The sequence below is a fragment of the Barbatula barbatula genome, assembly GCF_947034865.1.
Source record: "Barbatula barbatula genome assembly, chromosome: 2".
NCBI classification, from domain to species: Eukaryota; Metazoa; Chordata; class Actinopteri; order Cypriniformes; family Nemacheilidae; genus Barbatula; species Barbatula barbatula.
Window position 1 is genome coordinate 11687254 of NC_136767.1, and position 21897 is coordinate 11709150.

At 37.2% G+C, this 21897-nt stretch overlaps 1 protein-coding gene across 1 annotated transcript in view; it reads right to left on the minus strand.

Annotated features, from left to right (window-relative positions):
* tmem8b (transmembrane protein 8B) overlaps window positions 1–21897 on the minus strand; it is a 123584-nt gene that overhangs the window by 9211 nt on the left and 92476 nt on the right. Inside the window, exons 6-12 of the mRNA XM_079477871.1 lie at window positions 17514–17893; window positions 8979–9075; window positions 7550–7667; window positions 7294–7436; window positions 4099–4277; window positions 3704–3850; window positions 1357–1473 (exon numbers count right to left, since the gene is read on the minus strand). Of these exons, the coding sequence (XP_079333997.1) occupies window positions 1357–1473; window positions 3704–3850; window positions 4099–4277; window positions 7294–7436; window positions 7550–7667; window positions 8979–9075; window positions 17514–17893 (1181 nt within the window). The remainder of the gene's footprint in view (window positions 1–1356; window positions 1474–3703; window positions 3851–4098; window positions 4278–7293; window positions 7437–7549; window positions 7668–8978; window positions 9076–17513; window positions 17894–21897) is intronic.

The following is a 21897-nucleotide window of genomic DNA, read 5'->3' on the forward strand; positions in this document are numbered from 1 at the left end:
GATAGAGATATTAGCATAAAGTAAAAGCTGTCTGGTAATGGAACAGTAAGGGCATTTCCACTACTGACAGAATGAGAAACTTTTAATGCCATGCCACACTGTGCTAATGTGTAGATAAATGCTGCCTTTCCTGCATTCATGAAGGGTTGTGCGCTGTGCCAGCTAACTCAAAATGCGTTTATAAATGATAAATATTGAAGAGGTGCTTCAGTATATGTTGTCACTGCGCAGTCCTGTGGAAAGTACTGCATGTGAGTATGTTGTCATTTAGTAAACTAATTTCGGGATTTAACTGGGAAAACAAGACTGAATACAATATTAAGGTTATTTTTAGACACAAGAAAAGTGTTACATTCCAATTGAATGTATCTGAGAACAACAAAAATGTTTCAAAGCCCTCTCGGGTACATTCATAAAAATAAACATAATTAAAGTGATACATTAAAGTGATATTTTTGTAAATCAGATACTTATAAAGTGTTTTTTCCGATAAGCATGATAGTCCAAGTGATGTTTAGTAGTACATGAATGCAAGAGAAAGCTGACAGCATTATGTTTAGTCAAACTAATTTGTAAATTGACTGGAGGTACTATTTCAAAACATTTATGCATTAAATATTGTCTTAGTTTTGCCTTTCATCAGCCTTTCTGTGACAAATGCAGTCTGTGAAATTACAACAAAAATAAACCTAAGGAGTGACATGAAGTCACCCAACAAAGATGAGTGAAATTGATTTCAACTTGTTTAAACGGATCCTTAAATACATTATTAAACAATATTAGCATTATGTTGTTAAAACATGAAAATTAATTTGGTCTTTGCAGTATTTAAAATCTGCCTCTTTGTTTTTGTTAGTTTGACTAGTTTGTCCTATAGCTATTTTTTCTGCGTATAAAAAAATACTTTCATTGTGAATTTGGAGAAATCTTGTGACTAACTCACAGAATGAATCAAAAGTTTCATTGACAATTTACACATTTAAATAGTAAATTCAGAATTTTTTGTGAGTGTCTTATGCAGCTGCATATCAGCCACACGGTCTCATACTTATCTAATACAAGCCACCACTTGTTGTAAACAAGCATACGTGTCTTTGTTATCTACTCAGAGAGCTGGATAAGCAAATAAACAAATATATGAAACTATGCTGACATAATCATCTGTAACAAACGACAACATGCCTATATCGCAACTCCGCGCCAAAATCTGTAAATTTTTTATGCTCTGTGATTGCTCGATCCATGTCTAGTATATTAACTGACTTGCATTCTAGCATGTGTTATTGATGAATAAAACATTAAATAAGCTGCATTACAGTGCTGTCTGGAAGACATGGCCTTTCAGTTGTTGCTTACCCAGGCGATGGCCATGATGCCCAGAGCGAAAAGGCTGGGACCCAGCAGATTCCACAGGCCGTGACGGTCCAGCTGCAAGGCCATGGACAGAGCCATTGCTCCCAGCAAGTATAGCACCTGGCAAGAAAAAGGGCAGAAAAGGGAAATTATAAGACAACCAAACATGCCCAGGGGCGATAGTGAATCCCCAGCCCAATTAGGGGCATCTTGCAGGGAGACAGGAAGCAAAGCAATGTGCTGCTAAAAATGCCTTTTTTGCTCTCTCTCTCTCTCTCTCTCTCTCTCTCTCTCTCTCTCTCTCTCTCTCTCTCTCTCTCTCTCTCTCTCTCTCTCTTCAAGTTTACAAGTTTAGAACTGTTGTGACATGGGTGATTTGATTAGTGTCTGCAAACTGCAGCATTCAGCAAAACACATTTACAGGCGTGCACACACACACTCGCACACACACACAATCACCTACTACATAAATAGAAACATGCTCCCTAGAGTAAAGCTCTCCTGTTCTTCTTTAGATACTTCTCATACAAAGGTCATCTAACTGTTTTGTTTCTAGATGACAAACTCTTATTCACATTTTGTACTCTCTCACTTTGATTGTTAAATAATCTTTCTCTTCTTCTGTGAGCATCTGATGAATAATAAGAAAGCACACACACACACACGCACCTGAAGCTGTCTACCTATATTTACTCTGCTCCAGAGCGAGATGACACCATCATTATAGACAGACATGACAGACTGCTGACACTTATATTTTTACACTCTATGTAAGCTGTTTACTGGGGTGGACAAAAATGTGCTCTCTTGCACATCTTGGAAAGCTCTGTTCTGGCAATAAAGTCCATGATTAACTACTGGCCTGAATTCATAGGAATCGATGACACAAGAAATATTCTGGATTTTAGGGCCCCGGGGCTTTAATGTGTAATTTTAGCCATCAGATGGTGGTTCCATCATTGGTTCTTATATAGAGTGGTTCCTAAAGTAAATGGATTGCTTTTGGTTGCTTAAGGCACACTTTAAATGTGTGGATTTACAATGCATTAGACATTAAATGTAAAACGAACAACTGCAAACAAATGGGAAAAATAAAACCTCTGCTCTCAAATAACATCATTTAAACCTTGGCAGACGTTTTTCCCAATCTTAGAGTACATTCAAAATAATATTTTTCTATTGTCTGTACTTTTCCCATCAAGTTTGCACATTTGAGGAGGAGGAGAGACTGCCCTCAAAATGATTGTAAAGCGCTTTGGGTGTATAGCAATACACAATAAAGTGCTATATAAATGCCTCATTCATTCATTTCCGAGCAGAGTAAATAACCATTCTAATTAGTACTGCACGATTAATCATATCGCAATTGCGATGTCAGGCTATGCGATTACATGATGGAAAAATGTTGCGATTATAATAAAGAAACAAGTCCATTTGAAGTGCAAGTCGTCTTGTGTGGCGGTGGCGCGTGTGCTTGGTCACTTGACTTGCAAGAAAATGGATGCAGAGCAGGCTGACACTGAACTGGTGGCCAGAAAAAAATGCTACATCTGTGATTTGGCGATATTTTGGTTTCAGGATATCAGACACTGAGCACAGAGAGGTACTGTGCAGAATTTGCTAAACTTAAATTCTAAATAGAATGTTTTAGAAAGAGGAGGTTGAGTAACAATCATTTAAAGTAACAACAAAGATTACAAAGGTTTAAGTTTTACAGCGTGAACCACACATTTGTATCAAGTGTCTACAGTATATGTTACATCCTGCTTAAATGTCCATTTGTTGGGATTATTTTCCAAAAAATTTGTACATCCGTAAATATGTTATATTTTTTAATGTACCTGTACTGTTGAGAATATATATATATTTTAAGTTAATTTAATTCAGTAATGCAAAGATGTTACTGTTATTTAATTTTATAATATTTTATTTTAATTTGAAAACTTTGTGCAATTCTAGTTGTTGTTGCTAGTTTGAACTTTATATTTCGGTTGAGAAATACAAATTTCAGCATTTTCAGTTATCTGCATGTGGATTTTCCTTGATATCAACCAAGTTGACTCATTATACCCAGTTTAGCTTAAACGCATTTGCACATCGCAATTTTTACCTCAATATTTGCATTGTGACATTTTCCTCAAACCCTGCAGCACTAATTCTAATTACACAAAAGCTATGAACAACCAGAAAATTTGTGTCCTAGAGTACTACAGTATATCATTTTTCATTGAAGAAAACTTTAGTATTGAGTATTACACGAAAATACTCTTTTTGCAGACAGTGATGTAGCCTACCATCATATTTATGGGAATGCATACGCTCTGAATGTGACTTTGAGATGATTTTTTACCTGTTTGATGATTGATTTAAGTCTGGCCATGGCAATCACAGTGACCCATACAGACATAAGTGAGCCAAGGAAATCACAGAACTGAAGCACATCATACTCCATGATGCAGAAGACCACAATGCCTGGCTGGTCACAGGCATGATAAAACTGTTTAAAGGCGAAAGAGAAAAAACAAGGTCAGAAAAAACCCAATAAATACACTTTAAGCTAATTTTGTCATTGTTAAAAATAATGGTTGGATACACACTGTTTTACAACAGATAGTCTATGATTCTCTGGTGTTCTATTTATAAACAATATTACCCGTTTTTCAGCTACAGTAGTTTTTGTGGCGGCCTCATTTAGGGGACATGTTATTGATTTGTGCGCATTTCAATCCAAAGCATTAAACTCACAGTGGAGAAGAACATGGTGAAAATATAGACAGATGCCTCTAGCAGGTATTGACTGCGGATGGCTATGGTCACAGGTGGGACGAACATCAAATTGCTGAGACACAGGAGAAGAGTTGAGAGCAGCTGGAACCCGTACGAATATGCCTCAGTGTTGTCTGTGCATCCCCATCCATCCCAACCTAAGGGAGTGCACATACACATTAGTGATGATATTATAACATAACTCTGCTGTAGACATGATAAACTACAGGCTGTGACTAACCAATTAACTTTCACCCCAAAGTGTCCTTTAGCAACGAATGACATTAACACACATAAATGGTGCCTCAGAAATCTCAGACCACATTCACACGAAGCCAGAGCTTTCCCTATCTGATACATTTTTTTGCTTTTCGTGGCATTGTCTCAAGAAATATCTGCATACACAATATGAACCGACCCAAACCGATAAGTATCACCAAATCAGTATGTGGCGCTTTCATTCTGCCACACAGAGATACACTTAAAAAGGAGAAGAAGACTTGGAGCATGCGCATAAACTTTGCGCGCTGGTATGATGACATCATCTTTTTAGAAAATATACGGATCAGCTGTAAACACGAAAATGCAAGGGTGGCATTTTCAGATTTATTCCCTCTGGGATCCGTTTGAAAAAAAGCAGTTTCAGGGTCCAAAAATGCCGGATCCATGTGGACGAAACGCTGAAACACAAAATCTTTATCTATGCAACTAAGCATCTCCATGCGGATGGCCTCTCAGTTGCTAATTTTTTTTTCTAAATAGCTTTGTTTGTGTTTAAGAGAACAAAGATGTGTATACAGGTTTGGAACCACTTGAGGTTGAGTAATTTTGGACAGAATTTTCATTTTTGTTTTACTTGTGTGCTATGTTCCATGTCCTTTGTGTAAGGAGCAGACTAAAATGTAATTATTCAGTAATAATCTTTCTTTTCAGTGAACTTTATCCCTTGATATTCTGAGTCAGCTATTGTCCATTTGTAGATTGATCCCTTGAAAATTATGAACACAAATCACTTCTTCATTTGCTTGAGAATCCAAACCAACCCTCCACAGCAACACAGGCTCAACCGATGGTGTGGCGGGACAAGAATTACTGGAAGACGAGTGGAGTGTATAAGAACCTGTTTGAAATGGCCCAATTCAGCTTCCAAGGTAAGCTACTGTATGTAAAATGTGCAAGAGTCTAGATCCTCAAAGGGAACTAACTGAGCTGAGCAAATGCACAACATGCTTTGAAAAAGACATCACACAGAAATACACATGTACTATCTTACCCTCTCTTCACACACACATTCTGTTCCTCATCTGTCAGTGCTTGTAAACAGCTTCATAAATATAGATTGGATCCGGAATGCCTACTGTTATATAAACACCATGAAGGAAATAGAATGCTGCACCTTTAACCTCTCACAGAAAATCCCAGAAAACATCCCACAAATCTCTTTGATTAGGACGCCTTTATTAGCCAACGCCCTAAAACAAATATGCTGAGAAGTGACTGAAGTTCAAATTGCTGGAAACCAAACACGTGAGAACGGAGAAAAGCTTGGCATGCTTGCAGTATCACGGCTACCGGCTGTTTGCCGGAAAATATTCATCAAAAGGTTAAATTTGTCTATGCTAATGACAAAAGAAACTATGGGTAACTATGGGGGGGGGCACCAGAACAAGGCACCAGAGCCTCATAATGTGGCTCTAATTGAAAGGTTGTGATTAGCATATTTTGAAGGATCATTGTATGTACGGTAATTAAAAAACACTTGATTTGCGATCTGATAGTTGTAAGGAGACATGTTTGGCACATGTGTAATTGAATCATTTAACAAGCCCATTAGGTCTGATTGGCATCTGACGGTGAAGGAGAAATATAATAATGGAATTATGAAATATAACGGATTAACATAATATTAAGAACAAGGGTGATAACACATTGGGGTGCAGGAATAGACTTCAATCATCCAGTAAAAAATGACAGATTTTCTGTTCTTTTATCTATTTAATAAAGCTAATGGTTAGTGTGCGTTCACACCGCCAGCAACTCTGTCGCTAGGTGTGGCTAGGTCATTAGAAGGCGTTCCAAGCTTTGGCAGCTCTAGTAACATTTATAAACAAACTCTAACTGACGAGAGATGGATGACGAGAGCTATGCTGCTTTCCTCTTTTTGTCACTTCCGAAAGTTGGTCATCATTTGCATTATTCAGAACATTTTTGCATCGCTAGACATGCCCACTTCCTGTTTGCCATGGCCACTGTCGCTCGTGTCGCCGAAAGTCACCGGCTCTCCTTTGAACATCGCCTCGCTGTATCGCCGGGTGTCGATGGCGGTGTGAATGCACAGCGCATAGAACAATGAAATGGATTTAAACCACGTCTGTAAAATTACACTATAATACAAATATGTTGTTGCCCACACTATAAGAAAATCACCTATTTAAGCTGTCTTTAATTTCTAAATTAAATCAAATTAGCTTTTTGAGTCAACTAATCTTGAATTGTGTAGAACCGACTTTAAAATTTTAGTTGTATTTTGATTCAAGTCAGGTCAATCTAATTTAAGTTCAAATGACCCATAAAGCTAATTTGATTTACCAGCTTTTTAGCTAAAGTTTTTAAGTAGATTTTTTACAGTGCATAAGAAAAATATGAATTCTGGATTTGGGTATATTTGATAATATTCATGCATTAAATTCATCAACAATATTTCCTTTTCATCACATTCTTGGCAAATCTGAGCTCAGTTTGTGACATTATTGAGATCTCTTCTGAAACATTAATGGAGACATTTGTGTGACATCTGGCTCTTTTTTGGGGAGAAATATGGAGAGAAATTCAATTACCTTAATTCTAGACCAATATCAATTCAGAACATGCTTAGAATATATTATATATAATGCAGATGAAAGTTAAACAACAATGGAAAGTACATCACAGTTTTGAAAAACCAAATCAAAGTAGAATATTTGTAATGTTCCTGCTGATTCACAATAATATCCTCTGGATTCAGTCTGAACTATTTCCAGAAAAGAAACTTGTGTGTGAATTATCACTGAATCAATCTCCCACTTATGGGCAGGCAATTCACAGACAATACGTTTAATCATATCTCTGAGATTTAGGCAGCAGTTTTATATGACTAACCACAATTTTTTCATATGGAAATATATGGTTGCTCACCTGCTTTACACTCGCATGCTGCATATAGGTAGTTGTTGGTACGCAGGAGTTTGCACTGGCCATATGTGCCACAGTCATTGATGCATGGGGTCAGGTAAGAGCGAAGGTAAACCTCAGCTGTAACATTAATGCACATCTCAAACCTACAGCGGACAATAAAGATAAACGGAGGCGATAAGCAAAATATACACTTTTTAACCTAACTTTATATTTATGTTGCACTATTAACCACTTTCTATTATGTAAATCTACTCACCCATGTTCAGTGGCACACAATGACCGCAGACTGAGGTACCACGTGCCGGTCTGTGGGTACGGAATCCTCAGCTTTGTGATATTTGCGGTGGTGTTAATGGAGAGTTGAAATCCTGCATCTGAAAAAGGACAAGGTAGTAAGGCATGTTTAAAACACTTCACATAATCAACAGTTGTTGCATGGTTTGGGAACGAAAATTACAGAGAAAACCCTGCATGCAATGTTTGTGATATGATGTTAAAAGTAAACCTTACGTGACAGACCATTAAATGTAATGTATGTTAAAGAAGGAAGTTTACTGCATCTCACCTCCAACAAAAAGATGCAATTTATGTGATATTTACATATAGATAGCAACATTTTTTTTTTATCCGAGTTGTTTCCAAAAAATACATTTCATTTCTTTTTTTGTTTTCAGATCCATAGTTTTGTATTAAAGCTTGAGGGAATTTCATGCAGTGTAATACATTCACAGTTGTCTCATGAACATAACAGCAAAGGGCATAAGCAAAGCAATTTAAAAGACAACATGAAATAAATGTAGACTTTGCAACTCCCTTCTCATTTCTACATCCAAATCTTTGGCTGAATGCCATTAGGTCTGGTCCACAATACAGCCTATTCACCTCTAAAAAAACAAGAGACTTTGATCAAGCTCTATAGTTATGGTTCCACATTAAATTGGAAAAAGTTTGTCTTTAATAGATTATAGTAGTTGAAAATGTGAGGCCATTCAAAGTAATAAGTATTGATTTATGGAAATAGTTAACTTGCCTAGAATCTATCAAAATGTTTATAATAGTCTATCCTGACATACTTTAGCAAATTCAATCAAATTCAAAACAAAACTGGTTTTGTGGGAGCTACTCTCTTAAAAACATAAAAGCCCCTCGAAATACTTGACATTTTCTTGAAATGTATCACAAAACCAGAAATTATGCAAACCCAGACATTATGCAGAACCAGACAATCAGATTACAGCTTGCCAAACTGAGAAAGTAATTTCCATTTAAAGCATCCTAGGGACAGTGAATGGATCGCAGGTGTGTTGTCTTGATGTTATTACAGTGTTATAACACATGACAATGTATGTATATCTTATATACCATTTTTTCTTAGATTTATTTAAAATATTCATTTAGTACAGTTCATTTAAATGATCACCATATTTAAAATGTAGGCAAGTTATGAAAATGTACCAAAGATATCAAATTAAGTCCTGATAATTAGATTTGTTATTTATTTATATTTATATTCTGGCTATATCATGCCTCGGCTCGCCTAAACTTAAACTTTATTAAAACTATTAACAGCTTTACACAGCGATCTGACTTCTGAAATATGTGAGAATGAGATTTTTTATATGCAATATAAATATATAAACAAGCCAATATTTTTAGAGCGTAAATGAAATGTAAGATTCTCCTACCAGATTCACAACTGACTGATGAGTTGTCATGAAGAGACAGCGGCATTCCATGATTCAAGCAGCCAAAGACTGTAATATTCTCCCCTCTTACTGAAGACTGTAAGAAAAACAGAGATAAAATAAGGTTTTATCTCAGCAAGATAAGTGGACATCGAAGCCAATTAAAAGTTACTTTGAACCGTAGGCAGCAGGCGAGACAAAGCAGGTCAAAAGAGGGATTGGAGGGCAAAGGAGAAGCCTGTGATATAACCGTTCAAGTTGTGATAATTTCATGGGAATATCAAAAGGAAAAGTGCTTCTTTGTAGCTGTGTGAAAGGCCAATCATCTTGCGCCTCAAATCCCCTATCCACAGACGTCTGAAAATGAAGATGTTCGCCTTTCACACGATTCATAAATAATATAGAGAGACTTGATGAATAAGCGAATCCAGGACAAGGCAAATTAGCGAACTCTCTCCCTCGCACGCAAATTGCAGAGAGAAAGGGGTAAATAGGGACTTTGAAGCAGACTGCCATGTTCGTTTGGCTAATCAGAGATGTTCATTACATTCTATGAGACAGTAAGCAGTTGGACAGCCTGTAACGATGGTTAATAATTAAATGACTTGTCTCTTGTCGTAGTGCGAAAGCACATAACAGATCCCACAGAAGCCGCAGATGGCCTCTGGCCCCTAGAAACGTACGCTTCACTCTCTAATGTGGATCTCCAACAGTGCTGCAGTGCCTGAAAAATTTACAAGGAATTAAATATGAGTCCCATTTGCTATGTGTTAAAAGGAATGTTCAAGGTTGTGTTGCAAAGGTAAAGTGTGCCATTTCTGCAGTACTTGCGTCCCCAAATTATAACGTAAATCCCTGCTGTCCTTGTGAAACCTTGAATCTCCATATTTCGGGATTCTTGCCCTAAGGGCAAGTCATGTGTCTGTGTTTTGATGGCAATCAACGCGTACGTGCATAATGTAAACAACACAAACTTGTAGGGAATCAATAGTTCTGCAGGGATAATGTATTGAAATGATGTATTGTGTGCTCGTGATTTGGTCCCCCCACCTGCACACCCCAAGGAGGTCTTATTTTTCCAAAAAGAAACGTCCAGCTGTATCTTTCTTTTATAAATGTGATCAAACAATATACTCTTCGAAGATACGAAGTATGCAATACTACTCTATAGGTACTCAAGATGAATGAGATTGACAGAAATTGCGCATGTTATGGGAGCTTTAATATATTACTCTTGAAGGAAGGCAACATTATGTGTCTATATCGAAGTTGACTTTCAAATATAACGCTTCATAAAACATTCACCCATGTCAAAAGTGTGACAATGTGCACCTGTTACGCTCAAATCAATTAAAGTTTCAAATATCAAGCCATACTGTACAAAATCTGCTATGTAGTCTTCGCTTTGTCAGGCTTTATTTTCCACTAGTCACCATCATTGCAAATCTGTGACATTTTGTCTCTCCTCATGAAGCCAGACAGCTCCCTAAAACAGACAATAAAGCAAAAGGACTACTCTCTGTAACAAAACAATGTCTGCAACCATACAATCTAAATCTAAATCACCAGTTTCTGAAGCACAAGCTTCAAGCTAGTATTTTCAGTAATCATTACACCACCAGCTGAAATTTCCTGGCTTGTCTTGTGCTCAATAGTCAACGTTGAGTGTTTTAATGCCAATGCTGTGCCAAGCACCTGTGTTGAGCTGGCCTCCAACCAAACCCCAATCTGGAATGTAAATTTTTAACAATGATGGATGACCAGCTGGGTTCACTCAGGGCAGCTCTTGGCTGTCATTCAAGCCGCTTTCAAAATTAACGGCCCACAAAACTTTGATTCCACACTCCGAACTTCAGTGACCACAAGAAGGTTGTCAAATGTGTTAATGTGTAAATGCCACATGTACCGCATAATTGGCATTTAATAAACAGGGTAGCACCCGATGACTTGCAAATTCAAGAGGAGCAATGCTAAACTGTCATTGCAATCAAATATTGTCGATAACAGGAAGAAAATAAGCTGGTTTTGTTCTGTATTATGCTTGTAACTTAAAACTGCTGTACATCAAGACGATCAATATAAAACTGCTTAGATGTTAATCAAATGGATGCCACAATGTGCTTAATGTGTAGATGTTGACATCTGTCAGGGAGAATAGGAATGCTTAAATTGATTGATTCATCTAATAGGATACAAGGAGAGGTCAATAAATTGAAGAACAAAAGATAAAAGATATTTACAGACAAATGGGAGGACAAATTGGGTAAATCAGATAAAAAAAGACTTTGGGGTTATTCAAAAGGGAATTCATTGTGCCTGCTGATATTGCCTTTACCTGCACGTTTTTGTACCTTCTCACCTTTTCAGTCATGCGAATCAGGCATCTGCTGTAAGTTCTTAGTAATGTAGGATGCAACAGACATGCAATGGGTGAGAAACATCAACCATCCATCACTTAAACATTTAACACATCAAGCTCCTGAAAACATTCCTCTTAGCGCCTTCTTAGAATTGGTCATTTCTGAATTAGGTTTGAAAAATGACCAGTACACTTGATAAGGTCCTGTTTGGTCAGAGAAGCCTTACCAAGATTTACGCAATTTATAATAAGGTTTATGATTTTTTAATGCAAAAAGCGTAGATCTGTTTAGCTCTATTCATGTGACCGTTCCTTGAGCTATTTTGCAATGTATGGTAGTGTCAATTATAAACAATTCATACCTTCATAGTGTAGTGTCCATTATAAAATATTCTTATTTCATAAACACTGAGAATTCAATTTAGTAATTCACATTCTGTCTGAGACCTCCACCGACTCATTAATTAAAATCTTTAATTTTTTCAAGCTTTAATTTTGTTTGTTCTCTAGAGGCTGACATTTTGTCCAGCAGCCTATCTTCTGAGGGTTGCGGTACTAAGTTTATCCACTCGCTGCCTTCATACTTGAAGGACGTAATTATCCAGGGAAAATAAAGAACTTGGTTGCTGCAGAAACCACTTAAGAACTGACGGCACGCCTGAATCAGACTTGACCTCAAACTGTCCATGAGAGGCACTCAGAGCACCCTTGGAGGGGGGGCTACTCGACACACACCCCCATAGACACAGACTCACCTTCACAAAAGATAGACTCCTTCCACACATAAACACAAGAACACTCTTTATATCTCATGGCCTTTACTGCAGCTCATTAGCATGATGCCCTGGCTCACCTCGCACCTTTTTTGGCATTCTCTTAGGTGTGCATGTTGAGGACAAACTCATGAGCTGAGGGCACAGCGTACATGTGCTTATGTAAGATTTTCCCGCAGAAAGACTGCCAAGCAGTTGAATCGAACATATCACAAGTCTTAACATTTGGAGAAAGTTGAAATAAGACATTTATAGTTGCAAAGTATTGTATGCTGCATCAAAAAGGGGTTAAATACACCTACATTTACATTTAGTCATTTAGCAGAAGCTTTTATCCAAAGCGACTTACAAAGAGTTTGGGGACCAACACCTACTCTACTAGTATGAGCAAATGTGACCTTGCAATGTGATTCCAGTGTTATGACATTAATAGCAACGATTTTATTAATTCATCCTTTGAGCCTGTCTATACTGTAACTGCTTGTCCCACTTTGACCATATGGGTCCTTACACCACCAGGTAAATTACCATGGGTGTTGGCCTTGCTATGAGGTATTCCTTTTTCTGGACTTTCAGAAGCAGAGCATTACGTTATCTTCAGCTATCTTAATGTCCTATGTAAATATTATCAATGTCCAGTGAAGATGTTACTGATTGCATTGTATATTGTGGTAAATTTTGATGACACTTTTTTGCAGTTGTACATTTTAAAAGGTACCTGAAATATTTCTGAATTTATATGTTTCATACATATTGTCATGATTCTGCCTGCTCTTGTCTTGATTTTCTGGTCTAGGGGCAGAATCATGACAGACCCACGTGTTTTATGTGGAGAGGAACATATTATGGTCAATCAGGACATAATATGCGTTCTCTCCTGTCTCGTCATTTGGCCCTGCCCCTCTCGTTTCTAGTATTGCTCTCCTCCTGTGTCGCATTACCCACACCTGCCCATCGTTATCCCCTTTGTTAGTCTCCCTATATAATACCCTCTTGTCTATTGTCTTGTGCTCGTTGGTTGTACAATATCCCTTGCTTGTACTCCTTACTGTGTCCTTGAAGCCTTGTCAAGTCAAGTAACGTCTAGTCTTAGTGTTTTATATTGAGTTCATGTTGAGTGTTTAGTAGTCCGTTATCATATTTGTTATTGTGTACTGTTTTGTTACTCCCTCGTGGGTTTTTGTTTTGTTCCTGTTTTATTATTTATTAAAGTCTTGTTAACCCCTTCATCTCCTGTTGCCTGCGCTTGGGTTCGTTCTCTGTGATTCCTGACACATATACTAGAAGTTAAGTCAATTTTTCTTTTTATTTATAACAATATCACCAACACCATATTAACTGTACATGTGATTTCATGAATTTATAATTGTAATGTACAATATTGACCATTCAGTGAATATTTATTCAATGTTAATTGTTGTTCATCAATAAAATGTTTGCTTATATTTGGTTTTAATGTTTTTGCTTATTAAAATATTGTGAATAACAATTCAGCAAAACAATACAAACAAAAAATAGGATAAACTGTGAAATGGTGCCTTGAAGCACCCAAGAGGGTCCCAGACCATTTTAATAAAAGGGTTCCTCAAAAAGCCTTGAGGGTTCCTCAGAGAACCACCCTTCGTTAAATAGTGCTTTGAGTTTCCCATGAGGTCCCTGCAAGTGTGGCAACGTGAAGAACCCCCCAAAAATCTTTACCTTTTACAGTGTAACAAAATTTCTGAAAATAAATCATACAATTTTTGCAAAGGAGGATAATCAGGAGTGGAAATTCGTTTTATGTGTGGTCAGGAAAGTAATATCAAGGGCTTATAAGACTTTCTAGCATACAGTTGATTCGGATTTGCCAAATGCATCAATGTAATCGCACAAGCTGTTTCAGAAGACATTCATTGTCCGGTCTGTCCAGCTTTCTGACTATTAGCCCTTGAGTCCACAAGAGGATGTGTGCCTGCTGGTGGGAACAGGAATGGCTCCTATAAAGCAGTATGCGTATAAACCTGTGCTATGTCAATAGTGCAGACATCCATCATCTATCTGTCCTGTCGAGATATTTCCCAGATGGTAGCATATGGCTTGAAAATGGAAATAATTTGCTTTATGACTGTGGCGCCTACTCAAGGGGCCAGTCCATACCTGTAAAATAACCTTTTTGTAAATGCCCAGTTCAGCCAGCAAAAGACAAAAAAAACACCAATCATCAGATACTCACCAAAGTGCCAGTTGGAGAAATTGAATCGCCTCCATAACCAAGGGCAAATTACCTGATATAGCTCACCAGAGAGAGTCAATGAACAGACCATTGCTTTTGGGGAAGTTTAACAACCAGACTTCACCAATCATCAACAGACCTTTACAATGACCTTGCCTGGCCAAGCTGGTCTGTTTGCTGGTTTTGAAGGAGTTTTGAACCTTTGTCAGATAGGGGACCAACTATAAACCAGATTGTGCAAACGGTAAGATTTGACCAGAAAGCAAGGAAAGTAAACATCCCTAACTTATATCTGTTCTCCCACTCTCATACTTAACTTGACATATTTATACATCTTTTAATAAGTCAAGTGTTCACCTCAATAAAAGACTCTCAGAGTGTTGAAACGATTTAACGACTCAAAAATAGATTGGAAAAAGCCATTATGTGATGACTATTTACATCAATGCAGTTCTAGACATTTAAGTTGTCAAAGAAACATGCAGCAACGCTTCCTCCTCAGCAATGCTTTCAGGTCCATGTTCCTTTCTTGACTTGATTCGAAAACTTTCAATGAGTTTAAGTGACATCTCAATAATTCAATAGTCCTAAAATCCTGATATCAAGTCACAGTTACAGTACGTTTGTCCTCAAGAACCAAAGACAAACGAGACAGGGTGACATTAGCGAGATCCTTTGTAGTTTGCACCTCTCAGGCGAATGGGTGCTGGCAAGCACTTGCTAACATTGCATATTAATCAGACCAAGGTGCAATGAGCTTCTCCCTCCCACAAGCTGTATTTTAAATATTAGTTACATAACAGTCAGTTTACAGAGAAATGCAGCAATATGACTTTTGGGAACTAAAACACATTAGAAATGGTTGCGTGGCTTCCTCATAGCTCAGCTGGTAATCAACCCGAATTTCCTGCTGAAGAGTTTGTGGACGAATTTTTTGTTTAATGATGTGCCAAATGTTCTCTATAGGTGAAAGATCTGGGCTACAGGCAGGCCAATTCAGTACCCGGACTCCTCTACGACGAAGCCATGCTGTTGTAATAGCTGCAGTATGTGGTTTTGCATTCTCCTGCAGAAGTATACAAGGCCTTCCCTGAAATAGATGTAATTTGGAGGGAAGCATATGTTGCTCTAAAACCTTTATATACCTTTCAGCATTCACAGAGCCTTTCAAAACATACAGGCTGCCCATACCGTATGCACTTATGCACCCCTATACCATCAGATATGCTGGCTTTTGAACTGAACGCTGATAACACGATGGAAGGTCTCCCTCCTCTTTAGAACGGAGGACACGGAGTCCGTGATTTCCAATAAGGATGTCAAATTTGGACTCGTCTGACCATAGAACTATTCCACTATGAAGTAGTCCGTTTTAAATGAGCCTTAGCCCACTTGACACGACGGCGCATGTTCACATATGGCTTCCTTTTTGCATGATAGAGTTTTAGTTGGCATCTTCTGATGGCACGGCGGATTGTGTTTACCGATAGTGATTTCTGGAAGTATTCCTGGGTCCATTTAGTAATGTGATTGACACAATCATGCCGATGAGTGATACAGTGTCGTCTGAGGGCCAGAAGACCACAGGCATTCAATAAAGGTCTCTGGCCTTGTCCCAGATTTCTCCAGTTTCTCTGAATCTTTTGATGATTTTATGCACTGTAGATGATGAGATTTGAAAAGCCTTTGCAATTTGACGTTGAGGAACATTGTTTTTAAAGTATTCCACAATCTTTTTACGCAGTCTATCACAGATTGGAGAGCCTCTGCCCATCTTCACTTCCGGGAGACTCTGCTTCTCTAAGACATCCCTTTTATAGCTAAACATGTTACAGCTAAACTGATATCAATTAACTATATTAGACACTAGATGTTCTCCCAGCTGAATCCTTTCAAAACCGCTTGCTTTTTTTTAGTTGTCCCATCCCAACTTTTTGAGACCTGTAGCAGGCATTGCATTTTAAATGAGCTAATGTAGTGGGTAAAAGTGTAACATTTCTCAGTTTAAACATTTGCTGTGTTATCTATGGTCTAATGTGAATCAAATATTGGTCCATGTGATTAGAAATTCCTTTAGTTTTCGTTTTATTCAAATTTAAAAACTTTTCCCACACCATATTGATACATTCTCCATTGTTTAAATTGGATTTTGTATAAGATAATCACAAGCACAAACTGGTGATAAATTGAAGCTTTCGATTTCTCTTTTTCTGTGTTTTGTGACTGTGTGTACCTGTCATTTGTAATCCAGTCTTTCTGTTGTGAACATTTACATTTGCTATTAGCTAACCATTATTAATGTAGCTATAATATTTGTAGGTATTTATGAATCTCAATTATGTAGGAAAGCTTATTGTTTATATGAAAAGCTTATTGTCAGATTGCCGTCTAAATACATGACTGCATGAATATTACACCCATCTACATTGATTTGGTATCTACACTTGATATCTTGATTGTAATGCATTTTTTCTATTCTTTAACAGTTTTCATTGTAACTACATGTGCTGTTGTATTCCAGTCATTCAGCATAAAGGCATTTGACTAACTTTAATAATTGTATATAATGGAATTTGATATAATTGTAATGTTTTAAAATGTAACAACAAATGTGTTGTGGACACAGATACACCAGGTAAAGATAAAACAGACACTTGTAAACAAATGTAATCTAAATGTTATTAAAAAGTAGTCAGATTATGGTACAAGAAATGCGTAAAAGGGATTACATTACTGACTACAATTTTTTCTGTATGTCAATAGTGACAACTGTCGCCCTTTCTGTCAACATTATAAAAAGCAAAGTTAGCTGTTTTCTCATTTTCCTAAATTTTCCAGTAAATCTTTAAAGAATATAGCTACGTTGTGATGGAGATTTGGCTCGTAACACTGACAGATTAAGGGGGATTACAGATTTACACTAAGAACCACAGTGACTGAAACAAGATAATCCTTTCTAACATAAATTAGGCACATCTAAAAAAAGAAAGTTTCACAGCAATGCTCTTTAAAAGTATGCAACTAAACAAAATCAAACCAAAAGGAATAAAAAAATTATAAAGCTTCATGCGATATGTTTTCAGTAAGAAAGTATAAAAACTAATGAGATTACGTGTTATTCAATTAACAGTTGTCACCAGAGAGCAACTTTACAAAAACAACTTTTTACATTTTAAGCCATTTCAACTTACCACATTGAGTTTAAGCTCCATGTTCAGAACACCTCCGCTATCCAACACTGGCATCAGATTTATGGCAAATATGGCTGCCCTGTCTGGAGGGATGGAGATGTTGGGTCCAAAGAAGATGTAGAAATGAACTGAAAAGGTGTCTAACTCATTGCGCAGTGTTGGTCTGATAGGCCAACATTTATTTGTATCAGCTGTTGGTGCTAAATAAGTGATGCTGTCTTCAGAAGTCAGTAAAGTCCCTTGATCTGAATTGTTCTGGGGCAAGTTAGGCAGGCCGGCGGCAGGAAGAGTCTCAGACAGAGAGAAACCCATCGCTGTGCCAAACGACTGAGGCATGTTCATGGCTGAGGAGCCTTTGGTAACAGTTGGCTTGGAACAATCTGCAAAGAAAAGATCAAAGGAGGTATTTAAAATTGAAACACCAAACGTTTCCAACAGAGGAACTTTAAACTAGTTGAAAGGAATGTATTATAGAAATATAACAAAGATGTCTTCAACTTTGACGAATCCCTGGACTGGAGCTGACAGCTCGAACTATCCACTCGGGTCACTCTTAGACTAAAAGCATCTTCATGTCATCTGCCCGTCCTTTTAGATCTATCCAGCATTTTCAGTAGAGACATATTTTGAATGTCTTTAAAAGTCTGCGTGTAGATAACAGATTGCCAAATGATTGCTAAAAGCATCTGTGTATTCTGAAGTGATCTAAGTCAGGCGTATGTTGTGTCTTACAACATCTAGGACCACAAAACGGCCAAGGGAATGGACAGGCCCGTAGCCAGGGAGATTCGGGTGGTTCGAACGACCCACTCCTCACTGTCAAAGGTCCAGATTTTTTTGTGAATTTTTGTGATGAAAATATGTCCTTTTAAATAACAACTGCCAATAATAAGGCTCACGGTGCTTTCCTTTAGCTCAGTGGTAAGGGCATTGCGTTAACAATGCAACGTTGTGGGTTCAATCCCAGGAGATTGCAGATACCTACAGTGTGTATAAATGTATAGGATGATGTAATGTGAGTCCAAAGCATCTGCCAAATGCTTAAATGTAAATGTCATGGGCGCCAAGAAAATCTACAAAGCCTGTGAAGATTTTGTGTTTATTCAAATTGTGAGTTATTCTTCCCATTACAAAATCTTTGTCTCCTAATACACAGAAAATTGAGGTCGTAATTGTTCTTAACATCTTTTAATTGCAGTCTTTGTTGTGACATGGTACTTTGCGAATTAAAAGGAATTATGAATCACACTTTGATCAAATATAAATTTGCTTAACAATGCAGCAGATTTGAGATAACTAATTGGTACTGATGAGGACAACAAGGAAATCTTCCACATCTCATGTCATTGTTTCTTGATAATCTTCGGGTTTTGAACATGCAGTTATGAGGACATATTGTCATACTATATAGTCGGCAAAAAACAGTAGGCGAGCGAATTCCTTGGAATTTGGACACGCGTATACTATTGTTGCTTCTGAATCTAAATACGAACATTAATATCGATCTTATTTTCAGCAGTTTACTTAAGTTTCTGTTTTAGATATATATATTTGCCCTTTACAATATTATATAGCTTAAATGTTTTTTGAACTTGCAGATTTAACAAAATGCATGATCATTATTCACAAGATTATTTTAATTAGGTGGTTTAACGGATAGACTTTGATGCATTTCTCAGTAAACAGGTGGAAATAAAACAAATTATAAATCAAATCTTGTGTCACTTTAATGTGAGTATTCTTCCTTTTCATTAGCCTTCATATATTACCAAAGTAAGGGTAAATTTTTACAGTCAATCCAACTGAAATTTCCACGAGTAACATGCTGCGCATCTAACTAAATAATGCAGAAGGGTGCTTGAAAGCTCTTAAACATTGATGCCATATTAACTTATCATTACACTGTAGGTGGTTTGTTGTTAATAATTATTATGGGTTTAGTGCTATTTAATGTTGCTGTTGTTTTATTGAAAATATTAATTTAGTTTAAAGACACCACTACAGTGATTCTTTTTTCATTTAATCTTGCACTTAGACCTTGCTTCCAAATATATGTATCTGTGTTCATCAGAACAAATAAATATATTCAGATTTGGTGAATATTGCCATGGTAAAGTAGTCTAATTGTTAATAAATGTCAGTCTATGTAGAGCTTCTATACGTGGATGCCTTCTAGTGACCCAATTTTTATGTAGCATCAAAGCAGAATTGCTAAGCTTTATTAGTGCATCATAATCTGATTCTACAACTATCTAGATCAGAACTATTGAAAGATTGTAGATTTCCACTATACACAGTATACCAAGGCATATATAGTCTGTATTGCATTAAGAATGTACTATTAAATGGATATTTTATAGCATACTTTGTGTTCTTATTGGAAAAGCTTGACAATAGTTGTGTTATTACAGCTCATAAAAAGTCACTTTTGCAATTTCATTCCCATCACATCTGTTAGTGGTCATTAAGTGCAAACATGTACATAAGTTGGGGACAAATGTCAGGGTCCAAAGTTGTAAATGCCCTGTTCAATAGTGACATTGAATAGTGAAACTGAAATCTGGCCCAACACTCGATTAGTGCACACATCCTGCAATGTTTCCCAGGCTTTCCTCTCTGATCAAATCAAGCCTTTTTGATTCGCTGCAATACTTATATTTTGTCATAAAATGCTTTCTGCCCGTTGCTTTCACTGCCACTGAAACCTTCTTTTAATAGGTCAGGGTAGATAAATGGCACGTGAGAGCTACATCAGTAGTCATTGACTCATTCGCTAACCTATTTTTATATAGGTACAGATGTGAAAAGTTATAAATGGGGCAATTGTCAAGATTTCTTTGTCAATTGGTGGTTACCTAGCAACCAAACATTCAGCCGCTTAAAAAGTCCCTAACAACATTAAAGTGTGTGTCACAGGGAAGGTTTTCTCATGGTGCTGTCTGCCTCCTCTTGTTTTCCTCTGCCTGTGTTCCCCCCTTGGACTCAATTTCCTATCATCCTCCACGCTCCCTCATTTGTAATCATCGCACCAGCTCGTCATCAGCATCATCCAGGACTGCTTGTATACTCCTCCCTTTCCATTGTTCATCGTCTTGTCTACTGTTTACATTGTTTGCTTTGTACTTGCATAGTGGATTACCTGTGTTTACTCCTGTGTTTCTCTTGGAATTTTGCTTTTTAGAAAATTCGACCTCGTCTGTGGTTCCTGGCGATTCCATGACAATTACTATCCTTCTTTTTATTGTAATTATTGTAAAATCTTGATGGAAATGAAAATGTGGCTTCAAAGGGCTGTTTGTTCTTGAGGTGATTAAATGTTTATAGCAGTTTTGGCAACAAACCTTTGTCAAAAAAAAAATTTTTCTTGCACATACATATTTATCCTTGACCGTGCATTTGCTTCTTTACACTTTTAAGCTTTAGAGTATGCCTTTACCAAGAGCTCTTCAAGAACATTCTAGATTTAAAAGCTCTGTGATGTGTTTGTCAAAGGGTGCTACCTTTCGCAAACACTATGTCGAAGATTTCCCACCTCCCACTGGATATTCAATGTAAATTGACAAAAGAAGCCACTCGTCTCAAATACAAGTCTCTCTTGAGATGTAACATGCTCGACTTTCGACTTTCAACGTGGAAAAGGTGTTTTGATAGACATTACAGAGTCAAGCAGCAAAAACAGACATGGATTAACAGGGGAAAAGATGCTGGAGGAAAACCATTATAAAGTACAGTATATATATACTGTAGCTATTTGTTTTTCCATGACATTTCATATGAGACCCATTGAGTTAAAATTCTTTAAACTTAAGCCAGCAGAGACTTTTGCAAACATTGCTATTAGATTTCAAACTCAACTCTGTTATTTTGATGTGTTTGTCAGTGAATGTTTGTACATTGCTCACTCAACATCAGAATTTTAACCAAATCAAAAAAACATATCTTTGTGATGTCAATGCTTCTCTCACAACTTCTGCGCATGGCTCTGTTCGCAAGTTAAAAACGTTACCGGTTTTTGACCGTTTGATGAACCCAGCATCTGGTTATGTAAATGCAAAAGCTGCCTTCCAGTAGTTTGAGATTGCCTTTCTGAGTTTGATCAAAGTTTCACATTTTGATTGGTGCTCCGAGCAAATGCTGCATCGGTTTAACAAAGCTGCGCTTTAATGGCACTGCTAATATGTATGATCAAATGTTCCACAAATTAGAGAAGATGGAATGCCTAGAGAGGGAATGAGTCTCAACCCTTATTTAACATTGAATACATTATGCTCATGTTTCTTTTTCATGTGGTGAATTTTCGGAGCTCAAGGCAAAAACCGTGTGCTCAATTAATGAGGTATTTTTTGTTTATTAGACCGTACGCAATTAATTCTACCATGAATAC